At 39.9% G+C, this 22,047-nt stretch overlaps 1 protein-coding gene across 3 annotated transcripts in view; it reads left to right on the top strand.

Moving 5' to 3' along the window:
- DIS3L2 (DIS3 like 3'-5' exoribonuclease 2) overlaps positions 1 to 22,047 on the top strand; it is a 197,599-nt gene that overhangs the window by 30,170 nt on the left and 145,382 nt on the right. For all 3 annotated transcript variants that reach the window (XM_061452258.1, XM_061452259.1, XM_061452261.1), the window contains one exon: positions 851 to 952. In XM_061452258.1, the coding sequence (XP_061308242.1) occupies positions 851 to 952 (102 nt within the window). The remainder of the gene's footprint in view (positions 1 to 850; positions 953 to 22,047) is intronic.

Raw genomic sequence — 22,047 nt, forward strand, 5'->3', positions numbered from 1 at the left:
GTCATTAATTAGCCAACAGAAAGGACAAAACTGGCAATCCTTTAAAAACTAAAAACTTTGTGTTGGCATCTTCTGGAAACTTCATCTTTATTCACCCCATGAAGAAAACCTTCCAAACTAAATCTAGATTAGCTGAATGCCAAACATGTCTGGAGTGCGTACAATTACTAGAGGCTCTTATGCAAGGATGTTAACTGAGAGTATTGGGAGAAGGTGTCCTAACATGTCTGTTACAGTAAAAGATCTTCTTGGTTTCAATTGGCATCTGTAGTCATCATTTTTGGGGAATCTCTTCTAGGATTACTTGTGCCAAATGTTAACTCATTTAAAAGAAAAAGAGACTGCATCCTCAGCCACTCTCCAGGCCACCCTCACAGACTGACCTGCTGATCCCAGAGTTGCATGTCCCTGCTTTTCCATCTCAGAGCAGCAGACAGATCTGCATCTGTGGCACTTTGTGGATGGTTTTGTAAACATGTTCTTAATAATGGCTTTGAGTGCTTGAGTTGGGAATTTAATGTGTGAAGAGCTGTGACTACAGAAAACTCTCTACCCACCCCGAAGAGTAACTGTAGAAGAACTGAGCAGAGCTTGCAGACTATACATCTTGAGGGCTTGGCTCTGTCTTAAATAAGTAGTGTGGAACTACTGTACTGGCACATGCATACAAAGGAGCTTATTTGCTGAAAGACTGCATGTTGAAAGGCATATGGTGCTCTTTCAGTGCTCAACTGCAGGATGTTTGTTTCACCAGGGTGTGTGTCTTTTTTGATGACAGTGTTTTAAATCTCGTAACAACTGTAGTTTAATACATTTTGGCCTGGATTTATTTTTCTTTTTCTTTGACTAGGATGGGACTCGCGATATCTTTATTGATGGTGTGGTTGCTCGCAACAGAGCCTTGAACAGTGACATTGTGGTGGTGAAACTGCTTCCCAAGGAGCAATGGAAGGTCAGTTCAGTATATTCTTCTGTAATTTGGCAGAAAGATCTTATTACTGTTTTCTTCACTAAGCTTAGGGCCTGAGACAGTGAACAGAGAATTTCCTACAAATCAGATTAGTTAAATTGCGGATTATGGTGCTGTAAATTAAAACACTTTATCCATTATAAAGTTTGGAAGAAGTGATAGCTAGTGTTGAAACATTACTCTTTGCATGTAATGGCCTTTTTTATTACTGTCTGGAGAAGTCTAACAACAAGGCTGGTTCAAAGCATGCTTGCCAGAAGTGACTTTTATTATCTGTTATTTAGCTGTCTTCCTGCTGTGGCATTGAACAGTTCTGTGTAGGTGTTTGCAGTTGCTCATCTATTGACAAGTGCTGTTCACAAAGCTTTAGTAATGATTAACTCTAATTTGTGGGTCCTCAGCTCATGGAAAGCTTATCTTGTCACAGCTCCAGATTTTGTGGTAATACTCTTCTTTACATGAATGAAGAATAAGTGAAATGACTGGAACAATGCAAATGTGGAACAATCCATTGTTCATTTTCACATCTGAAAATTTTACTAAGACCATTCTTTTTTTCCCTTCAGTGATTGAACTCAAAAGTCCTTTCAAACATCTGGATAATTGTTTTCCAGACATATTTTTTGAACTCTTCTTGAGAATGTGAAGACTACTGTATATCTTTTGGACAGAAGTAATAGTGAGGGTGATTCCAGCAGGGTAGGGACTTTTCACTTGTTCCAGCTACTTTCTCTGTCTGCCTTTGAAGTTACATGTTTTTAGGCTTGCAAATGCAAGGTCTTCAGTCTGGTCATTTGCTGAATCTTCTGCCTTCTCTGTTTAAATCTAATAGTAATTGAAATAATGGTTTGGAACATACTGGAACTTGTCTCTTCCTTTTAAGTATGCATAAAATGAGTAAACCACCTAAGTATTTATTGACACATGTAAATGCAAAACTACCTTATGCAAAAGGCAGTCATAAGTGAGATATAAGATATTGCAGATACGTCCGTATACAAATATAGGAAAGAGGTCTGCTGTTACCTGTGTAACTTCTGAAAGCCAATTTTGAGGGTCAAAGTGAAATTTGATAGGTATTCAAAAGCCCAAATCAGAGTTCACTAAATCTGTGATGATTACTATATGTTTGGCTCACCAAATCCATATATATAAATTCTCTTTTCTTTTAGACTATTTCATGGAGTTGGAAAAATGGAGTAGTTTGGGTGCTTAGATCCTTTGCCAGGACCTGCCAGCACAAGGACTTCTTTGTAGGCTTGATAGAGGCTGCCTGAGCTGGAAGCTTTGTCTGCAGTTTTTTATTTATATCTGGCTGTAAATAAAGATAACGCCTCTCTCTCTTGTATCCTCATACCTTCATATCTTCAACAGTAATGTTCTTTTATGAGTATAAGAGGAAGGGTTCAGAATATTCTTCATGTCCTGGGAAAATGATAGAATAAACAGAACTGATGAGGAAGTGGTGCCCAACTGCAAGGAGGCAATTCAGAAGACTTCAGTGTTCTAGAGTATGATTATGATTCTTCCCTGGTAAATTTAACCCTGCCAAATGAATTAGCTGGAACATGCCAGTTATGTTTTTCAGCCACACAGGTGCTGCCCTATGTAGTCGAATCTTTTGTTTCTTGCCGTCAGCAACTCAGTCAGCAATGACACCCCTTTTCCTCGGCTCCCTGAATCTCTTGCTATGTGCTCATATTTGTATTAGTTCTTTGGGAAAGGTGCCACTAAGTTGCACTGAAAGATACTGCATTCTGCCAAGTAATTCATACTGATTAATGATAAACTGTCGCAACCTATTTTAGGTTTTTCCATTTGTTTAGTTTCATGCTGCTGCAAAGCTGCTACATAGGTGTCTCAAGGATTTTCCCCTTCCCAGTGGGGCTTTGGAATAAGATGAACAGCTTCAGTTATTAAAATGTAAATCAGATGTATGGTATAACTGATGCTGTCAGAGGAGACTTTACAGGCTCTGTACATACTGATTTGTTTGGATTGAGATGTGCATGCTGGCCGTTTGTATGGGTCCCTATTCCTGACCCGTTAGTCTGTGCTTCACCGAGAAATGAACTGTTTGGGGTTTTTTTTTTTATTTTGCTGGTAAACCAGAGTCTTGCACAAGGTAAGGTTGCTGTTACAGCAGCATGGTGGGTCTGTGCTTTCTGAGTTGCCAGCACTCTGAATGGCCTCTGGATGCTCTGGGGAAGACTTTCCTGTTGCTAGTGAGGGTGATTCCTGCTGTAGATCACTTTGTACAAAGTCACAGTGTAGTGCTGCATCCCAGTAGCGGCAGGTCTTAGCTGGAACCTAGGTTCAATTTATGTGTGTAAGTGGGAGGAAGGGGGAAAAGCTGTGACAAGTGAAACTAGGGATTTTGGATCGGAAAATCTGTGTATTTGCTTGAGTTGAGGAAGTTTGGAACTGCCCTGTACCCAATGAGTCAGTCTCTGTGGGTCAGGTGCCTGTGAGAATAAAGCATTGTCTGACAGCAGTTTCTCCAGGGATATACTGTGTTCTGCTGAACTTGTAATGGTGATACTTTACAGGTATAAATGCCACAGTGAAATGTAAGGGGATGGTGAAATATTCTAACTGCATGGTTCTACTTTATGTAATACATTCTTGAGAGGGACAGCAAGATTTTCTTCCTCCAGCTTTTCACTTCCTGGCTCAGTGGTGGGAAATTTATCAGCCTTGAATTTCTCAATAGCATGTCCTTCCCTGCATGTGCATCAAGTGCTTTAATGAGCTACCCTCATCCTCACTGTGCTTACTCTGTCTGGTCTTACAGCTCTGTTTGTTCATACATCCTCTGGGAGAGCTGCTTGCTGTTTAGCAATGAGCAATTTGTCAGTTCATATTTCTGTGCTTACTATTAGTTCTGTTTAAGAGCCAGAAATTTTGCTGTGGCCCCACCAGCTTGAGGGAGAGACATTTTGTCCCCAAAATCTGTTATCTTGCGCTCCTGAAGAGGGTGGCTGGCTGCTTCCTGCCAGGGTTGAGTGGCGTACGTTGCAGTGAATGTATTTGGAAGCTGTATTTCAGAAGTTCCTCTCCTGTCCTCTTGTGTTACATCTTGGGAATATTGAGGTGCTATGGTAACTTTCAAATATTTAGCTTTTGCAAAGTAAGGTATTTGACTTAGAATGTTTTTCCAGGTACTTAACCTACTCTCAGCAAATGAAGTCAGAGTATCATTGCAATTAGCTAGACTGTCCCATTCTTACTTCAAACTTAGTTCAAATGGTGAAGGGCTTCCATGAATCTGTGCCTTTATCTTCTGGAAGAACACCATGCTAAAAGATAGCCAGTGACAGAGGATTCACCTCAGTCCTTGTCACTTCTTCTGATAAAGAAGAAAAATGGTATTTTATTCCTTGACTGATTTTCACTATTTTAACTTCCACTTGTGGGTTCTTGTTACATTTTACAGAGCTGTGCTTACATCAGTTTCAGGAGCTTCAGTTGTACAGTGGCATAATTACTGAAAGGAAAAAAATGGGGATATGATGATTGCAGCAATACTTCTCAGGCTCATGAAGGAGGGAAGCAGCATGTCAGTTTAAAGGATAAGCATAACTCATCTTTCCTCACAGCCTCTTTTTGCTCTTTTACTGTCTGCTTAATTGCCAGACAGAATTTGTTTAATTTTAGATATCTGTTTTGGCTTTTCTTGCAAGATGTAATTTCTTTGGTGGAAGAAAATAGCATAGTAAGTAATTTGATATCACTTGGGGCTTGGATTCCTGGCCCAATCTCTGGTGCTTTTAGAGTAGTAGTTTATAATGTGGAATGTTTTTCATGACAACCGTCTCATGCATTGCATGCTATGGCTGAAATTTTAGAGCCTTAGTCTGAAAATAGTACCCAAACAAGGACTTTTAACTGCTCAAAACTGCCTGAAAAGAATTTTGGGGTCCAATATGCAGGAGAGATCTCCAGTTCTGTGTCTGCTTGCAGCAGTGGTATATAAAAATGATAATAACATATACTATGTATGTACATAAAATAATGTACATAAAATGATGACTGATTAACCTGCCAGTTCCTTAGAAATCTGTGCCTGCAAGTGCCATCTTTTGTTGTTGTTCCGTGAATCATTTCCTCTTCAGTTTAAAGTGCTCCTTTGCGCTATTTTCAGTTCTTTTGGTGTTGTCAGGAGGTCTCCAAGGCCAAGGATGTAGAACTGTTCATTTATGTACAGTGTGTGTTGCTGGATAATAGGAATAATGGATCCAGCATTTTCGTCATGAAATGTCCAAAAGTGATAGAAATAGTAAGCCTTTATAGCTTATGAAAACGTGTTCTGTTCAACACTGAGGTGTCAGATACAATACTGTACAGCAGGAGATCTTGGAGCTGCCTCTTCTAAAGCCATACATCAGAGATAAATATTTAAGCACTTTCTGTACAGAATATATAAACTACAGTTGACTTTTCCCAGCTCTGACTGCTGTTAGCATAATTGCAAATAAATGCAAAGAGGGAACAATTAATTTCAACCAGGCCTCACAAATATCACCATGTATATTTTGAACAGAGCTACATATCCTGGCTACATATCCTGCTTCCAGCTGTTGGTGAAAACCTATGAACCGTTAGTTGTCCAGAGGGGATGCTAGCTTTGGATTTGCCCTGGTGAATAATGATTCATTTCAGCTAAATTTGTCTGAGTCAGTTTCTTCTCAAAATCTTCCAGCTAATGTAAGGATAACAGCAGCTCAGGAGGAGATGGGGTTCTTAGAGGGTTATCACAGCAATACTGTTTGAGTCTAACAATCAAGAATGTTGTTTGGAAACATTACATTCATAATAATAAAAAAAAATGTTCTGGAGAAGTCATTATTGAAATAGTAAGTGTTCTGGCGTGCTAAAAGCATTCAAGTGTAATTCATGATATCCAGGAGTAAAGCGGGAAGCCTAAGAAGCCAGCTAGAAAGATGTCCAGAAAAGCAGAGCTCTAGCAAATCTGAAAGGTTGATGGATGCTGTAGGGAGGAAGGGTAGTTGTTTTTTTTTATGTTTTTTGTAGACTTTACAGTGAGGGCTGTAAGTTGATGGTCACACATTATGTGCATGCCATACCTCTCCCCACCTTGGCAAATCCCCAAACTGCAATTTGGTGGAATCTGGAGGAGCTTCATTATTACATGGTTATTTTCTGATTGGGCTGTTTTCTGAATGGCCACATATTGTTCCACACTGCTAGTCCTGATGGACCTTTGCTGTTTGCTGCCATGGCTCTTTCCAGGCTTTGCTTAGCTCCAAACCAGATGAGTATGGAGTAGCAATAGAGTAAATTGGTAGCAAAAAGGCTGAGAAAATAGGAAGTGTTGCTCACCAAGGCATATGTGGCATTAAATTACTCCTCTTGCAGATGATGTTTTCACATTTTGTTAATCAAATATCACTTGAAATGTACCAACGAATGTCTTAACATGGTGAATTTTAATGACAAGACCTGTCACACTTTTTAGGGTATATAATGATAAAATTACTATAATGGTCTGGGCTATGTGAGATTGCCATGACCTTGTGCTGTGTTCAGCCCTTGCCTCCTCCTCAATGTGTAAAACAAGGAGGCAGAAATACCAGCTTTTGGATGTTGCAAGTGGGCTCACCTTCCTGAGAAGGGCCTTTCCTGTCAATACCTGCCTCAGTCTCTTTGATGGGAAAGCTAGAACCAGGATCCCAGATAATAAAATCACAAGAAAGGTACAGAGTTTCTGAACAATCTAATATCCTTTTTATTCTTCCTCCTGTGCTGAATAAAAGTGATATTAAAAGGCAAATTGTTTGGTTAGGGAGGAAGGCAAACTTCTTTTTATTGACTGCCTGCATCTTGGCCTGCCAATGCAGAATTACATTGCAGATGTGGTTTGGCTGCACAGATGCAGAAAAAGATATAAACATTGCCCCTAGGTGAACAGTCAAGCATTAAATAGCCATCTCATATGTAGTCAGTTGTTGTATCCCCAGTGGAATAATGGCAGATAAGCCCCTGTAATGAGGGTGACTTCAGGTTGTGTGCGATACCACAAATTTCAGTGTGTTTTGCCAGAAGAACTTCATCTTGGGTGGCAGGAAGTGCTGGTGGGGGCATCTGATCTTACTTAGAATAGGAGTCAAGCCAACATTTAATACCTGATCTCTGTTCCTGATCACTTTTTTTTTCCTTGGTTACATGAATATAATCTAGAACAGTGCATTGATTCCTTTAACAACTAACTTTTCTTCAAGTGATTGCTTTAAATGCTATTCTTCCAAGTCTTCTGTAAATATGGACATATAACAGTAGATCACTCTTAATCCAGTCTCTTACATAATCACTATCGTTTTGGACTCTCCTTAGTTCTTGGTTTCTGTGGAATTAGTGTTTCTTAGAACTGTTTGGTGTTTGCCAGTTTGGAGACTTATTTGGTGATATCATGAGTATTTGGAGCCCACACCTTATAATAAAGTGTCAGGATACCTGTTGTTGTGATGGGATTAGTTTTTGGAATGTTATGCACGTTAAAGTCACATAACTCTTTATATTTGCTTTCTTGAGAGACTGTCCAGATTTTCACTAGTCTGGGTTTTTTTTGCTTTTTTTTTTCAGACCCACATGATTAAAAATAAGTTGAAATAAAGTGCATGATAATAAGTCTCATCTGGCCTAAAATTTGTGCAGCTAATATTATGCTTTTTTCCTTTTTTTTTTTTTTTTTTTTTTTTTTACCCCTAGTTTGGCTTGATAGGTGGAGAAACAAAGAGCTACTATGACACTAAAATACTGTTAATCTTTAAACTTGCTAAGTGAGATGGTTTTGGATCATATCCTAAGTTCTGAAGAAAAGGAAGAGTGCTACATATCTATTTGCATGCTTGTTCTTGTCATTGGCTGGTAGAGAAACAATAACTGGCAGTATTTACATGTGGTCAAAGCTACTAAGGTTGGCTCATTAACTCTCTTCCTTTATTTCCCTAACTCATATTTATTTTTCTTAAAGCCGTAAATCAGAGGGAAGATGAATGTAAAATAGAGATGGTTTATGTAAATGAAGAATTGCAGCAGCTGGAGGAGTGACAGGGACTTTTCTACAACAGGTTCTTTGGGGCAGGTTTTGGGACCTCATTTATAACCACATGGCTCTTGAAGATAAGGGAGATATTTCTCATCAGGGATAGGATGCCTCAATTTTGTTGATGTCACAAGCTAACTTGTAGTTACCTAAGATAAAGGTGTCTGAAGTGTAATAGCTAGGTTTTGAATCAGCATGCCACTAGCTTCAAAGGGCTGGGATGATTGTGCGTCACAAACACGGTTCCTGTCTCTTTCTCTAGACAAGGCAAAGTATAGCTGGGTTGAGGAGATCTCCTGGCCTCCCACTCCCTCCTGTCCTGGCTTTGTGGCATTATTTACCCTGGGGGGATTCTCTTCTTGTCAGATTTCTGAAGCTTATGTCCTAACTGCTAGGCATGTCACAAGAACTAGGAATGAGTCTATTCTTGTTGCACTATCACACAGTGGGAGCTGGCCAGCGATTTATATGCATCAGTAACAGTTTTCTTAACACTGCTAACATAGGGAGTCTTACTTCTTACTTGCTTGCTACATGTTATTTTCCTTGACCCAGTCAATGCCCTGGAATGTGTAACTGTGGTAGCATCTTTTTCTGCAATGTCTTCAAGAATTGAAAATGATGCTTTTGATCAAGTTTCTTGTGTAAGAAGTGTCACTTAAAACACTGAAAGTCAAATTATAATTCCTCCTGATTATTGTTTCCACTAATTCCTCAATGCTTCAGTAGTTGTGTACTTGACATAATTTCTCAGTGCTCGCTGATAAGACGATGTGGGTTTTTGAAGGTCTCAGATTCTGTCTGTACTTCCCAGTTTTTGTCCCAGCCTTAACTACCTGGAGGCTTTTTAGACAGTGTTAGTAACAATGGGAGGAAAATACTGCAGGATAGAGTGATGATCTAGTAACTACCAAAAAAGGCAGTCACATTTTTATGTTTCCTTGCTTTCCAATTGTTTCTATTGGTTTATTTTTGTTTTCTGTGTTCTGTGTCAGGCAATAATGGGTTTCATGAAAGTAGGTCTGTCTGTACAAGTTACGTTTTTGTTTTTAGTTGGGTTTTTTTTTTAGGTTTCCAGTATACTGACGATTCATCCATCTTCTGCTGTATCACCTCCTGGGGTTGAGGTATTTTTTTTTTAGCTTTGTCTAAATTATTTTGAAACAGAGAGCAGTGCCGAAACACATATTTTTAATTGAGCAGCTTTGCAAGTGTGAAAATGAAGACTTGCATGATCTAATTAGCACTTGTGTATTTTATTTGCAAAAAGTGACTGGTGAAGAATTCCCCAGACATCAATCTCTGGTCTGTCTGAAAAAAGTCCTACATAAAGGTGTATATTCTTCTTAGTTCCTGTTGGTGCTTGAAAGTCCTGACTGTAATTTTTTTTGCTAATTAACTGGCTGCCAAGACATCCCTCTGTTCTTGTTCTCCTTGCTTTTTGCTGCTGTTTGTTGAAATCACAGAATCCTTAGGGTTGGAAGGGACCTCTGGATATCATCTAATCCAGCCCCCCTGCCAAGGCAGGGCTGCCTAGAGCAGGTTACACAGGAATGCATCCAGGTGGGTTTTGAGTGCCTACAGAGAGGGAGGCTCCAGAACCTCCCTGGGCAGCATATTCCAGTGCTCTGCCACCCCCAATGTAAGGGTCTCTCATGTTGAGAAAATGAGTCTTGGCTACTTTTGTCTGTAAGCTCTATAGAAATTGGCATCTCTTCCTGTGGTCTCTTGAAATCCCACATAGCATTGTGTTTTCCAGGTTCATGCTTTCTGGGGAAAGTCCCAAGGAACTGTGTGAAGTGGGAAGGTTATCTCAAAAGTTTCACTTTATTCCTGACCTAATGACTGTTCAGAGGGGTGGGGAGTTCTGGTAAAGGCCTTAAGTAGAGTAGCTAAGTACCTAAACTCACCTCTAAGCCCTACTTGATTTCCCCAGTAAGTTTCCTGTAGGGTTTTACCATGCATTTTGATGTCAGAGTGCCTGATTTTTTTATTTTCTGTGCAGATCAGGTCTGCAGCTGCTGTAGCCCCTTGTAGAAAATACAGCTGCTTTGATTATCTGGCTTAGGTTTGGACCCATAGCTATTCTCCCTTTGGTGCAAGGATGAGAGCATCCTCTCTAAAGGGTCCCATCCACAGCAGATCTGGTCAGAGCCTAGCTGACAGTGTGATGCTATGAGACCCATGCCCTGCCCCATTTCCCTGGGAACAGTTCGTTGCCTGTTTCAATGCAGTCTCTTTCTGACTGAGTCCTGTTCCATGACCTTTAGACTAATGCTCTTGGCAAAGCAGTCTGGCAACTGTGGAGCTTTCCAAATGCCTTTTCATTAAGCCATTGTCTCACAGTTGTCCCTTAAATTATAATGGGCTTGCTGGTGTTAGAGAGGCAGCGTATGGCCTTCCTGTTCATTTCTTTCAGTATCTTCATATTAGAACACTATCCAGAGGAAACTAGCAGTGGTCCTTTCCAGTGACTGTGCTCAGGTGTACCACCTGGCTGGGAGCAGAGTTGCTGCCTCCTGTACTGAAGCGCTGTGCAGCATCACCACTATTGCTGCCCCGGTTGAGACTAAATGGCTCATCTGGCCCTAGTTTGTTTATGTAGCTGAGCAGAGGGTCTACTGCCATGGCTGAGTGCTGTGTTGGTAAGCTATCTGGTGCTTGAGCTTGCCTTTTCTGGTCTGTATTGTGCCATGTAGATGTACCCAAGGTTAATGGATAACCATTACTTTAATCTGATTTAGTTCAGTAGCTATGCTTCATGCATAGCCCGAGCAGCGTTCTGACAGCATGACCTAACTTTATCTACCCTTACTGGTTCTATTCCCATATTCCCAAAGCTTTCTCTAAAACTGTTTACTCTTTTCTTCTCCACACAGTTGTTGAACTGTGAATATAATATGTTTATCAGCTCAGATTTGTGTCTTGGAAACTTAATTTACCTTTTTATATAACACTTTATCACTAATGCATGGTAACATTTCCTGGCAGGATATGCATTGTTAAAATTTGTTTGTAGAGGGGAAAAGAAAAAAGCACAGAAGCGGATGGCTCCCCTCCTGCAAGTTCAAGAGTTTGTAAAGGAAAAAAGGAAAATGTTCTTCATGGTACCTGACATCATTTTAGTGCCAGGGTCCTACTTTCCCATGGGGTGACTCCTATCAGTGGCTAAGATATAACGGAGCCCAAAGACTAGGTGTGGTGGCAGCTGTCACTGTGAAATAAAGGAAAGGCTGGGAGGGGAAGGCTGGCCTTGTCAGGGCACTGTCTCCATCTATACAGTAATTTCCTATGAGCTGGCTGAGACCTTGGACAAACCTTTTTCTAACAAAACCAGTACCACATGTCATTTTTTTTTTCTGCTATTGTCTTATTGTCACTGAAGGAGTCAGCATTATCCAGTGGTCATTTACTCCACTGCCCACTCTCTTGTGCCAGCAAAACCACTTATGCAAGTGGTTTAACAACACTGGTTTCTTGAGATGAGTGGCACATCACTGCAGCAGCCAACTTAAGTAACATGGGAATGGGCCTGAGGCTTGTCTTTGAGCAATTAGTTGCTATGATTGTAAATAAATTGTTAGACTCTGCTTCTGAGCTCCGGTTCCCAAGCAGTGATGTCTGTTAAGTGCTTTGTGAAAGAAAAAAAAAATATCAAAATCTGCAGTTAAATTAATCTTCTCTAACAATGTGTAATGTGTTCTGAGGACCAGTGCTTGAGGGAAGGGTGTTGTACAAAATGACAGACAACAAAATATACAGAACTTTGTGCAGGGTTTTTGTGGTATTAGGAAATAGAGTTACCAACATTGGTGTATCACCCTCTCTGATTAAACACTGTGGTTTCCCTAGCTAAGGATTGATTACTTAAGAAAGCACTAAGTATTTGTCAAATACTCTTCCTTCAGATATTTCACATCTGGATCCTTGTGTCTTCATTGACTTGCCTCAACACCTCTGCTGGTCTGCAGGCTGGGCATGCTCCCTCCTACCCCTCCTCATGGTCTGAATGCGGTGCTCTGCACCTTGCCTCAGCCTTAACTCCTTATATGAAAGTAGCTGGTTGCATAGGTAGATCCACCTCGCTTGGGTGAGGTGAGGGACCAGGACAAGAGCAAATACTTGCCTCTAGTGAGCAGCTCTATGCCCTTGTGTCTGTTAAAGAAAATCTCTTATACCCTTCGCAGATGTGAGGAGGTGTATAGCATGGTTCTTGCTTCCTGCTAGCAAGAAACCCAAGGAAATGCTCTTTGTTTAAACTGCGTTCATCAAATTTAGTGTAAAGTGTTTCTCCAGCTGAGTCTATGTCAGGATGTACCCTACATTGTAGGATTATGATATTAAAAAAAAAAGAGATGAAAAATATCAATATTGAATTTTAAATTTGCCACAGATGCTACTTTATTAATTGTTGCCACTTTTAAAATAAATTCTGAAGTCTTTATTTTCTAGGATTAGTCAGAACAGCATTCCAATAAGTATCTTCCTGCCTGTGTTACATCTTCTCAGCTCAAATGAAAAATAATGTGGGCTTACCAAAAGCTCTGCTCTTTCGCAGGATGTACCAGAGGAAGCTTGCTTTATTTCTTTACCAGGTATATGTAACCTTTTCTTTGCAATAAAAATATTGTTCCTGCCCAGCATTAATTGTCTTTGATATATAATTGTGACAAAAACTTCTACCTGACAGATTTTTCCAGCACAGTCTTCCTGATATTCTCACTGTGCGGAAGTAAATACAGAATTAAACGAGTGAGTTGAGAATAGAGAATCCAGCTCATGTGTCTTTGCCATATACAAGTGAATACAGACGGAGACGATTTTTTTAAATTTTCACTGAGGAAAGTTTAAATCATGCCTTAATGCATTACGCATTACAGGACAACGCTATAGTGTAAGCGAGGTTAGTCAACTTTTCTGTGTTAAGCGTAGAGAATTGAGTGCAGGAAACTGACTTTAGAGGATTGTTTTGCAGTCAGTGTTTTATGGACAAAATTTGCTAAGTCTATTCAGTGAGCTTTCTCAAATTAAAGTGAAATGATGTGTGTAGAAGTGGTTTCATTTCATGTTGTTGTTGTACCTTTGGAAGGACTTATCTGAAAAGGATGAAGCTTTGTAACTGGTGACTCCAGGATGAGAACTTGACATGTGTGCTTCCACTTGGCTGGGGGGATGAAAGACCCAGAATCCTTAGGATGTGTTTCAACTTTTGGGCGTTGCTTTGGAAAAGCTAATATTCATTAAAAGTGAATACATTTAGAATCTACTAAATCATACAAGTGCACGTGACGGTTTTGATATGATAGATGAACATGTTAGACCAGTGATGGAGAAACTTTGTCTTAAGCAGTTGTTGGCATGTTAGATAGGAATGAGCCGTTCCCTGTAGAGGTCAAGAGTACATTGGTATTTGTGTGGCAATTTCTGACTGTTCAAAACGAGCAAGAGCAGTTTAAATTCCGAAGTAATGCATAGCTACATGAACTGTAGCTTGCAAGGGTTGTGCTGGCGTAATTTCTACTTCTAAAAGTTCTGTGTTTTATAATTAAAGAAAAATAAGACAGACTACTTTTTGTATTGGCTGTAGCATGCATGTTTCACTGTACTTCTTTGGCAATATCCATATCTTATATATGACTTGCTGCAAAATATTTATACAGGTGAGAACAGTGGCTATAGTGAGACTGATTTGTGTATTAATTTATTTACCTTAACCCCTAATTTCAAAGCACCATAGCAACTTTCTGTTTTTCTTTTAGGTCAGGTCTCAGTGCTTTCAGAGCTTGCTGATCCTGGCTCATTGTTTTATATTGTTGGTAGCTTTGAAGCTATTTAAGTTGCATCATTCAATTACAAATTCATAGCTTTCTTCAGTGTCGTTTGAAGTGGAATTTGGTGGGAGCAGCTCATAAAGTCATGATTAGAGCATAAAATAAGAGGCATACAGGTGAATGGTGTGAGAAGTGAAACTGGTTTTCATCCAGGTTTTGAACTATTGGCTTTTATTTTTAACTAGCCTGGATTAAGGGTTTGATAAATTGGGGTTGAATGGACTGCGCTGGGCAAAGAAAGCAATATTCTCTTAAGAAATTATGAACAGCATTCCTATTGTAGAGCTTGGTTGGAATATTTTAATTGTACTCGTAGGACTATGCATAGTGCAGTAAAATAATTTCTGGGAGGTTTTGATACCTCTTTACTTTGTGGTCAAATTAGAAAATTATTAGTTAAGAATTGAATAACTTTCATAGTTTCATTGTGGTGGAGTCCTATTAAGATTTTACAAGGAAGCAGGTTTGATCATGTACTTGACTTGAAGTCAAGTTTGCATTGCAGATAGCCTTTGTTCTTCAGAAGCCTTTCTCGGTTGGTTTGAATGTGCTCCTTAGAGGAAGGATGCCTTTGGTGGAGGTGACTGGATGTGTCTGCTCATGGCTGGCAGCACACGTGCTTTGTTACAGAGTGGGAACTGATCCCTCCCTGGAGCCGGCAGGCACGGTGTGAACTGGTAGGTTATTGATAACCTTTTGTGTGTTTAATAAGAGAAATCCTTCTGTTTGTTTCACTGAGAACAAATGCAGCAAAAGCTTTTTTTTTTTTTTTTTTTTTTAAGAAAATAGCAGTGAAGGGAGGCCAGGGTTTCTGGGGCTTCTTCCCCATCACATCAGAGTCCCTGTGGAGCTGCTGATGCCACCAAGCACCATGTGTGTGCAGGGGGGTGTTGCACAGCACAGAGCAAGTGTTCCCCAGCTTGTTGTAATTGCTTAAGCAGGAGCTGCAGTTATTCCCAGTGCCTAATGTGCAACCTCCTGGTGTTACTTGACTTCTCTCAGTGCTGTGTAATTGTGGGGATAGGAGTTATGAAGTACATTATTCAATAGTCTGGGTGAGAATGGATAGACTGAGGTGGAGAGAGCATGTGCATGCTTCAACACTTTACATGGCCAATCTCTACCCCTATCTTACCTCCTTCATTTGCTTTCTCTCTACACATCCACACCATCATCCAGTGCCAGGCCCAACCTAGGCAAACTGTGAAGGTGGAGGTGGTGACTTTGGGTGGCAAATGGAAAAGCGGGATCTGGATTTGGATTCCCAACAGCCCAGGAGAAAACTTATGTGTGAAGTGGTTTCTTCTGATAATGGTGTTGTGACACAGGTATAGCATGGTACATGGTAGAACAGCAACTTAACTTGAAGGGTGAACAGACATTTCAAAACAAGTCAGAGAATGTAAGGAGGTATTAAGCAGAAGGGAAGTGGAGAACTTAATGTTTTACTTGAGAGGGCATTAACTTGCTTTTCACGTTGTCCTCAGCTCTTGAGACAACATAGATGCTTTGTGTACTAATAGCCTTTGATGTGGTAGCTGTCATCAACTGGTAGAATGGGAGCAGGCAAGTGGGAAGTTTGCCATGTCAAAGCCAACAAGTGCACTGGTCTTGAATGGTGAGAAAGCAAATGGAAAGGCTTTCCTAAAGCTGTGGGCTGCCTGGGTAGGATCTGAGAACTTCCCCGTGTTCCTTTTCTGTTTTATCAGTTTAAGGTGAATAGTGAGTCATGGTTAGCTGCATGGCATGTTTCGTTGTTGGAGACCTGTCAGAAGAGTTGATTAATAATCCAGAGCATTTGCATTCAGTGTGATAAAACTAATCATAACAAAGTACTTCAGTGCCTGACTTGAAGCTGTGAAGAAAATCCTGTTATCTTAAAAGTGTGTGTATATGAAAGGGCTAACTTTTTCTTTTTTTTTTTTTTACAAGATAAACAAACTCAGTTAGTGAGTTGCAGAGCAGTGGTACTGTTTCCAGAGGCTCCTTTCCAAATTTCCCTGTGAAGAAATGGAGCTGAGATTTAGTCCTGTCACTTGTGGAGTTTCAAGAATATGCTTCTCAAGATCTCTTGATCTTTTACAGAAACAGCTTAATTAAATGATACATAAATAATTGTAATGAACTCAAATTTACTTTCTTCTCAGTTTTCTGGAATAGCCTGCCTTTTTCTGGGTGAGAATTTGCCTTTTTTCTTTTGTAAAGTTGCTTAATTTATCATTAACACATTTACTGTATTATAGTTTACCTCTGTAGATGTTCTTGAAATAGCCTTTTTCAGGTAAGGAAAATTATTAGATGTCATCCCATACTTACTTTTACCCAGAGGGGAAGATTGGACGAGGGAAGATAGCTTTGAGTTCAGCAGATCTGTATGGAGCAGTTTTGAATTTACTGGACTTGTTTAATGAGCAGACTGAAAGCCCAGTGTAGCTGCCTGTGTCCCGTAATTGTACACAGTGTACTGCCAGGGAGAAATAGTCACTTTCTGGTAAAAAAAGGACTACCAGTCTGTAATTTCAGTAATGGATGTTTGCAGGTAGCACTGTCCAGATTTTGTGTTGAAGCGGGCTACCTTGTAAAAGAGTTGAGTTGATTTCCTTGTTCCGTAATTTCCAGCGTTGAAGTGAGAATTCTTGTTGGATGACTAACACATTTCAGCGCTGGTTGAGGCACTTTAGGAGACCCGATGTTCTTCAGATATATTAAATATTTTATTAATGGCATAAGCAGGTGTCAAGGCTAGTTTGCAGTCACATGATTTTGAGCTGTGCTTCTGGATTTTGCCATTCTCTGATTCATTTTCAAGAGTGTTGAATAGGGTTAACAATTGATGCTGTGGTGCTTCCCTGTGTATCTCATTATCACCTTGAATTTGCACCTCCTTAGCACAACCAAGCACGTAATTTTTCTTGTATTTCTACTTTGCATTGTGGTGTTCACTGCATATTTAAGAAAATTGGAAGTGTGTTCCACAGTATTAAGAGGAATATATCACTGTGGGTGGACACTTGCTCTTTCTGCTTGAGGTATAACTCTACCAGACAATGTTGCTTTTAAATAGCCTGTGAGATTCAGTTTGTTACAGTGTACAGCCTCCATTCCTTACTCCAATATGAAGTTTATCCTGAGGCAGAAGGGAGAACTCATGGGAAGTCATAGAGCAGATTTTTAGTCTGTCAGCAAGAAATAGCTGGTTTTTGTGTGACTGAGCTGCACATGTATAGTGGTGGGCTTCATCAGACTGAACCAAGAGATAAAATTGACAAGACTGAATATGAATTATTATATTAATAATTTCTGGGAGTGGCCAGTGTATCAGGATTGGAAGCACGACTCAAAAGATTTGCCAATTTAGCCTGTGATGACCGCTGGGAGAAGAGATTGCCCAGGAGAAATGAGTTATAAAGTCTTTCAAGACTTAAAAAAATAAAAATCTTGCACAATCAGAGTTTAATGACCAAGGTGATGGCTTTATGCTGCCATTATTAGTGTTTAAATCCCCAGGATTCTTTGTTTGCACCTCACTTGACTGATCTCATAACTGGCCATTGTTACAGAATGAACATGGAATTTGGTTTAGAGACCAACTTTTTGTTTTTGGATGGGATAGGAGCTACCTATCACAATAATGTTTCTGTACTTGTGTTTATGGGCACTGTCAGTATTTCCATTATAATTTTATGGATTTTTTTTTTTTTTTTTTTTTTTAGAAAAAAGAAGCTTAAAACACAGTTGTAAGAATTTGTTCTTGGCAGAGAACTTGTATACAAAAATCTCAGCTTGGATAAAACTTTTTAATGAATTATGAAAGAGGAAAGAAAAACCTGAACTGCTGTGTAAGTTGAGGTCACAGAGGAGAAGTATTCACTGGAATCTCTTGTTAGTGGTACTTAGCTTGTAGAGAACTAGTACAACAGAACCCCCCCTAATGTTAGTCCCTTGCGCTGCATTAAATTTTAAACTGAGTTATAACAATTGATCTTAACTTTTGATTCATTCTGTGAAAAAACTTTTGATAGAAGAGCATTCATTGCCAGGCAAGAAAAAACAGACTAGTGGGTACATGGCATCAGACATCTGTGTTGGCCAGACCTTCCCAGTGCTTGCTGAAGAGAGAGGCTTTTTAAATTGCTGGTTGCAAAGGTGAGGTACGCCCTGTTTATGGTAATGGTAGATCTTATTCTGAAGGAAAGAAGTAAAACTATGTTATTGCATTTTTCAGTGCTGCAGGAGATGCTCTGAGACCTTGTTTAATTGATGTATATTTGAATTGGATTAAATAAACCTGAATATTGACGTCATGAAAATGAGCTGAAAGGCCTGGTGGAGGATGCTGATTCATTTTACTCTTTTAATAAATGCTGCTTCAAAATTTAATGAGGCATGCCATGTTGCTGAAGGTAAATGCAAGCAAACTGAGCTATAGACATTTCGCTTGAGGTGCTTGCTTTTTAATAAGATTCGTCATTAAGTAATGTGAGCAGACCCATATGACGCAAATGCCAGCGGTTGTTTCCCTGCCACCATTTCAAGAGGAAACCTGGTGATACTGATTGTTTTCACTAGAAAGAGAGAAAACACTGCAGCAATATTAAGTCCTCAGCAAAATGCTGAGCATCACTCATCTTTTTCAAGAGCATATTTACTACACTTTGGGCCCCTAATTTGCTTTAACTTCCATTAAGATGGGGTCCTGTCAAAGGCAGTCTGTGTGTAACCTTGTTCTCATCTAGTTCCTCCTTATGATGTGTTTTGCCTTTAATAAAAATTTCCTAAAAGTTTTGTTGAGCATTAACAATGTTGTATGTGTTTTGGTGCAGCACTCAGCATGGTGTGTCCCTGGTTCTGACAGGGGCAACTGAGCATAACTAGAAAACAAATAACCTTGGAAAGGGATGCATTTTGTCAGAGACAGCAGTGTGTGGAACCTGTGCCTTCAATGGGCATTTCCTTGCCTTCCAGCAGCAAAAGACAGACATACCAACTCCCCTGAAGACAGACCAGTTACCATGCTCTTGTGCCTTTCCTTCTAGCATGTTTTCTGTTGTGGCAGGTTTGTGACTCACTTTTAAAAGAGATTAGTTCTTCAGTACCCTTGCTGTTGTACGTATATAGATGGAGCTACATAACAAGAAAAGGTCACAGCAGAAAGGTGGTTATAGAGAGCAACTTTGTGAACTGGTTATGCTGCTGGAGGTAAGTTCAGTGAAGATGTTTTTATTAAAACTTTAATTTTATGTTGTTATAACAGACAACTATGTAGACATTTCAGAATCGGATATTTAGTTCTAAACTAATTGAAATGTATTTTTTAAATGTTTTGACCAGTGTATGAAATAATTTTGGATAGGCATAGATAACCAAATTGTCAAAAGTTCTTACTAGTAAGTGCCTGAAACTTGTGAATAGGTAGCTATGCTGTGGTTGTAACTATGGGGTCATTCATGATTTTGCTTCTGTTCTGCTGTTCTAATGATATTCCCAGGTGTGATGCAACTGAATGATGTCTTGAAGTCAAGTAGTGCAAACTAGGTAAGATGGTTTGAATGACTTAGCAAAAGTCACAGGTGGTTGAGAGCAGGATTACTTTCCTTATTCACTTCGTAAGGAACCTGTTGAGTGTAAGACAGATATGGAAGTCTGGGATTTCGTGGCTGCAATAGTGATGTAATATGAAGGCAGTCCCACCTGCGCTTTCTAACTGGGCATTCAAGGACTTGTTTGTGCATTTGAGTGAAACAGTCTGTAAGTCAGAAAGCCCAAATAAACGGATTTGTAGCCTGTGTAGGCTGCAGGTAGGGAACCTTCCCAGTTTGATAACCCGGCCTGTGTATTTGCAGGAATCTTTGAGCAAAATGTGCTGCTGTCATCTCTTCTCCACAGGTTCTTGGTGCTGTATGTTGCAGTGAGATTCTGTCTGGGGTCAGAATTTATTGATATCAAGTCTGAGGGTGTAAATTTGACTCACAGCTTCTTTTCTCTTCAGAAATTACTTTAGGGGACACAGAGAGCTCCCAACAGTAGAGAAAGCTGTTACCTTTTATCCCCAGTTAATCACCTGAATTTCTTTCCCCCCACTTACCATGCTTGCAAGAATTATCTCCTCCAATTCTTTTATTCCCTGGATGGTCCTTTTCAGCTGTGGCTGTCCCAGTTCTGCAATAGATTCTTCTGAGCACAGAACCTCTTCAGTGCCTGTCCCAGGGTGATGGGGAAGGTACTGAATTCACAGTGGTCTTGGTGTGCATGACTGGAATTGCCAGCAGTGCAGCACGCCAAAGTGCAGTCAACTTGATCATCAGTTGATGTCTCAACCCATTTCCTACAGGATGGAGCTGCTCATAGTGCAAAACCACTCTGGCAGATGGTGTGTGCTGGCTTCTGTATGGAAAATGTAGTGTTAAAATGGAATTCCAGTTTTCTGTTGCTAAAAGTCTCTTAAGTTTTCTGGAATGCAGTCTCTAGCAACTGTTATGAACTCTCTTTCCCACCAAAACATGACTACCTGCAAAAGAAGCACTGGCTGGTTTTGTGTGGTTTACTTTAATAGTATCATGCTGGCATTGGGGAAGACTTTTGCTCTTGGAGCTATATTTTAATACAATTGAAATCTGATTTAGGAAAGAATGTAGGTGCCTGTTTCCCTAGTGTGACAGGGTAGAGACTATCAGAGTAGGATCTAATTTTGCCAAGCTCATTTGATGGCAAATTGAGGCAGGCAAAGTGGGATGTGTTCAGCCCAGAGCAACTGCATTTTACCTTCTCTGTCCTCAAAGGAGCAGTTGATAACAGTATAAGTGCAATAATATTCCCACAGAAAATAAAATGAAATAAAAATAGGGCAGTCCAGCTACTGACTGAATGCAGCCAGAAAGATGGATGACTGGAAATACTGAGGAACTAAGAACTAGCTGAAGCATTTCTAGAGTGGGAGTCTCTGTGATGCTTCAGCACTTGTTTAGGTTCCTGGTGCTTTTCTCCCTGTGCTAATAAATAAGCAGATCTGGGCTGATGGAAAACCTCAGTCAAAGGAAGTTCCCATTGGGGCATATATACTCTCAAAGCTTCCATAAATTGTTCTGTAATATGACAGTTTCCTATTACAGGTTTTCATAATAAGAGGCTTACTGGCAACCAGTAATGCAAGTTAACTGTGGAAATTTCTATTGCTTTTCTTGGCCCCTGTGCACTTCCTGAACAGTGTGTGCTTTTTCCCAGGTGTACCATTCTGGGCTTTGAAAGTGTGTCAAAACATGGGCAGGGCTGAGACCCCTGGAAGATGGCACTCAGAGGAGCAGATCAAAATGATCAAAAAAAGAAAGTGGGGGGCTTAAGGCATGAGCCCCAACATGTTAACTCTTGGTTTGTTTCCTGCCTTGATAAGTTAAAGTGCTAATCACTGACAGGAGGTTTTCTTAGACACATGGGAAATAATTTCTGCACAGTTCTGAACAAAGCTTCAAACCTATATAGCCTTGGGAGATATAGGTATGCAAATATCTTGGATAGCCCTTCCAGTACATTTTGATTAGTTTGCATTGTCAACCCACTTTCCTCTTAGGCACGTGCGGGTGCAGGCTTGTTTGGTTTATGAAATGTTGAATAAGTCTTCAAAGAGTACCATTGTTTCCAGGAAATGTGTTTTTCATACATACTTGTATTGTTAAAAAAAAAAAAGAAAAAGAAAAAGGCAGTAATGGATAATACTTTGGGCCTGTGAGAGCCAGCGGTGTGGATTTGCTTGGCATTGCAGCTTTCAAATGATACACACTCAGCACAAGTAGATTCTTTTCCAATTACATGAAAGCACTGTGTAATAATTACATCTTTTAAAGTATATATTGATTCACGGTGTTGTCTTGAAGTTGTTAAGAACCCAAATGCTAGTCTGCTTCTTTACATCACATACAAACTGGATATCATTCTGCAGTAGTCTGCTGAAAATCCAGTGATTTCAGAGAATCGTACATTTGAAGATGTAACCTTACGTTGCTCTCTTCCTCTAATCCACCCCTCTTGAGTGATTTATTTTAGGGACTGTGCATCATAGGTTTTGTCCTGGCATCCATTCCTGTAGTGTTGCGGTGCCTGTCCACATTACCAGAAAAAGATGGCTGGGAGACAATTAAAAAAGAAAAAAGTTAAACCAAAAAGAAAAGAACACACACACAAAGAAA

This window comes from Pezoporus flaviventris, unplaced genomic scaffold (assembly GCF_033815535.1).
Source record: "Pezoporus flaviventris isolate CSIRO_AGI_PZ_B2104156 unplaced genomic scaffold, CSIRO_AGI_Pfla_v1 ptg000013l, whole genome shotgun sequence".
In the NCBI taxonomy this organism is placed as follows: domain Eukaryota; kingdom Metazoa; phylum Chordata; class Aves; order Psittaciformes; family Psittacidae; genus Pezoporus; species Pezoporus flaviventris.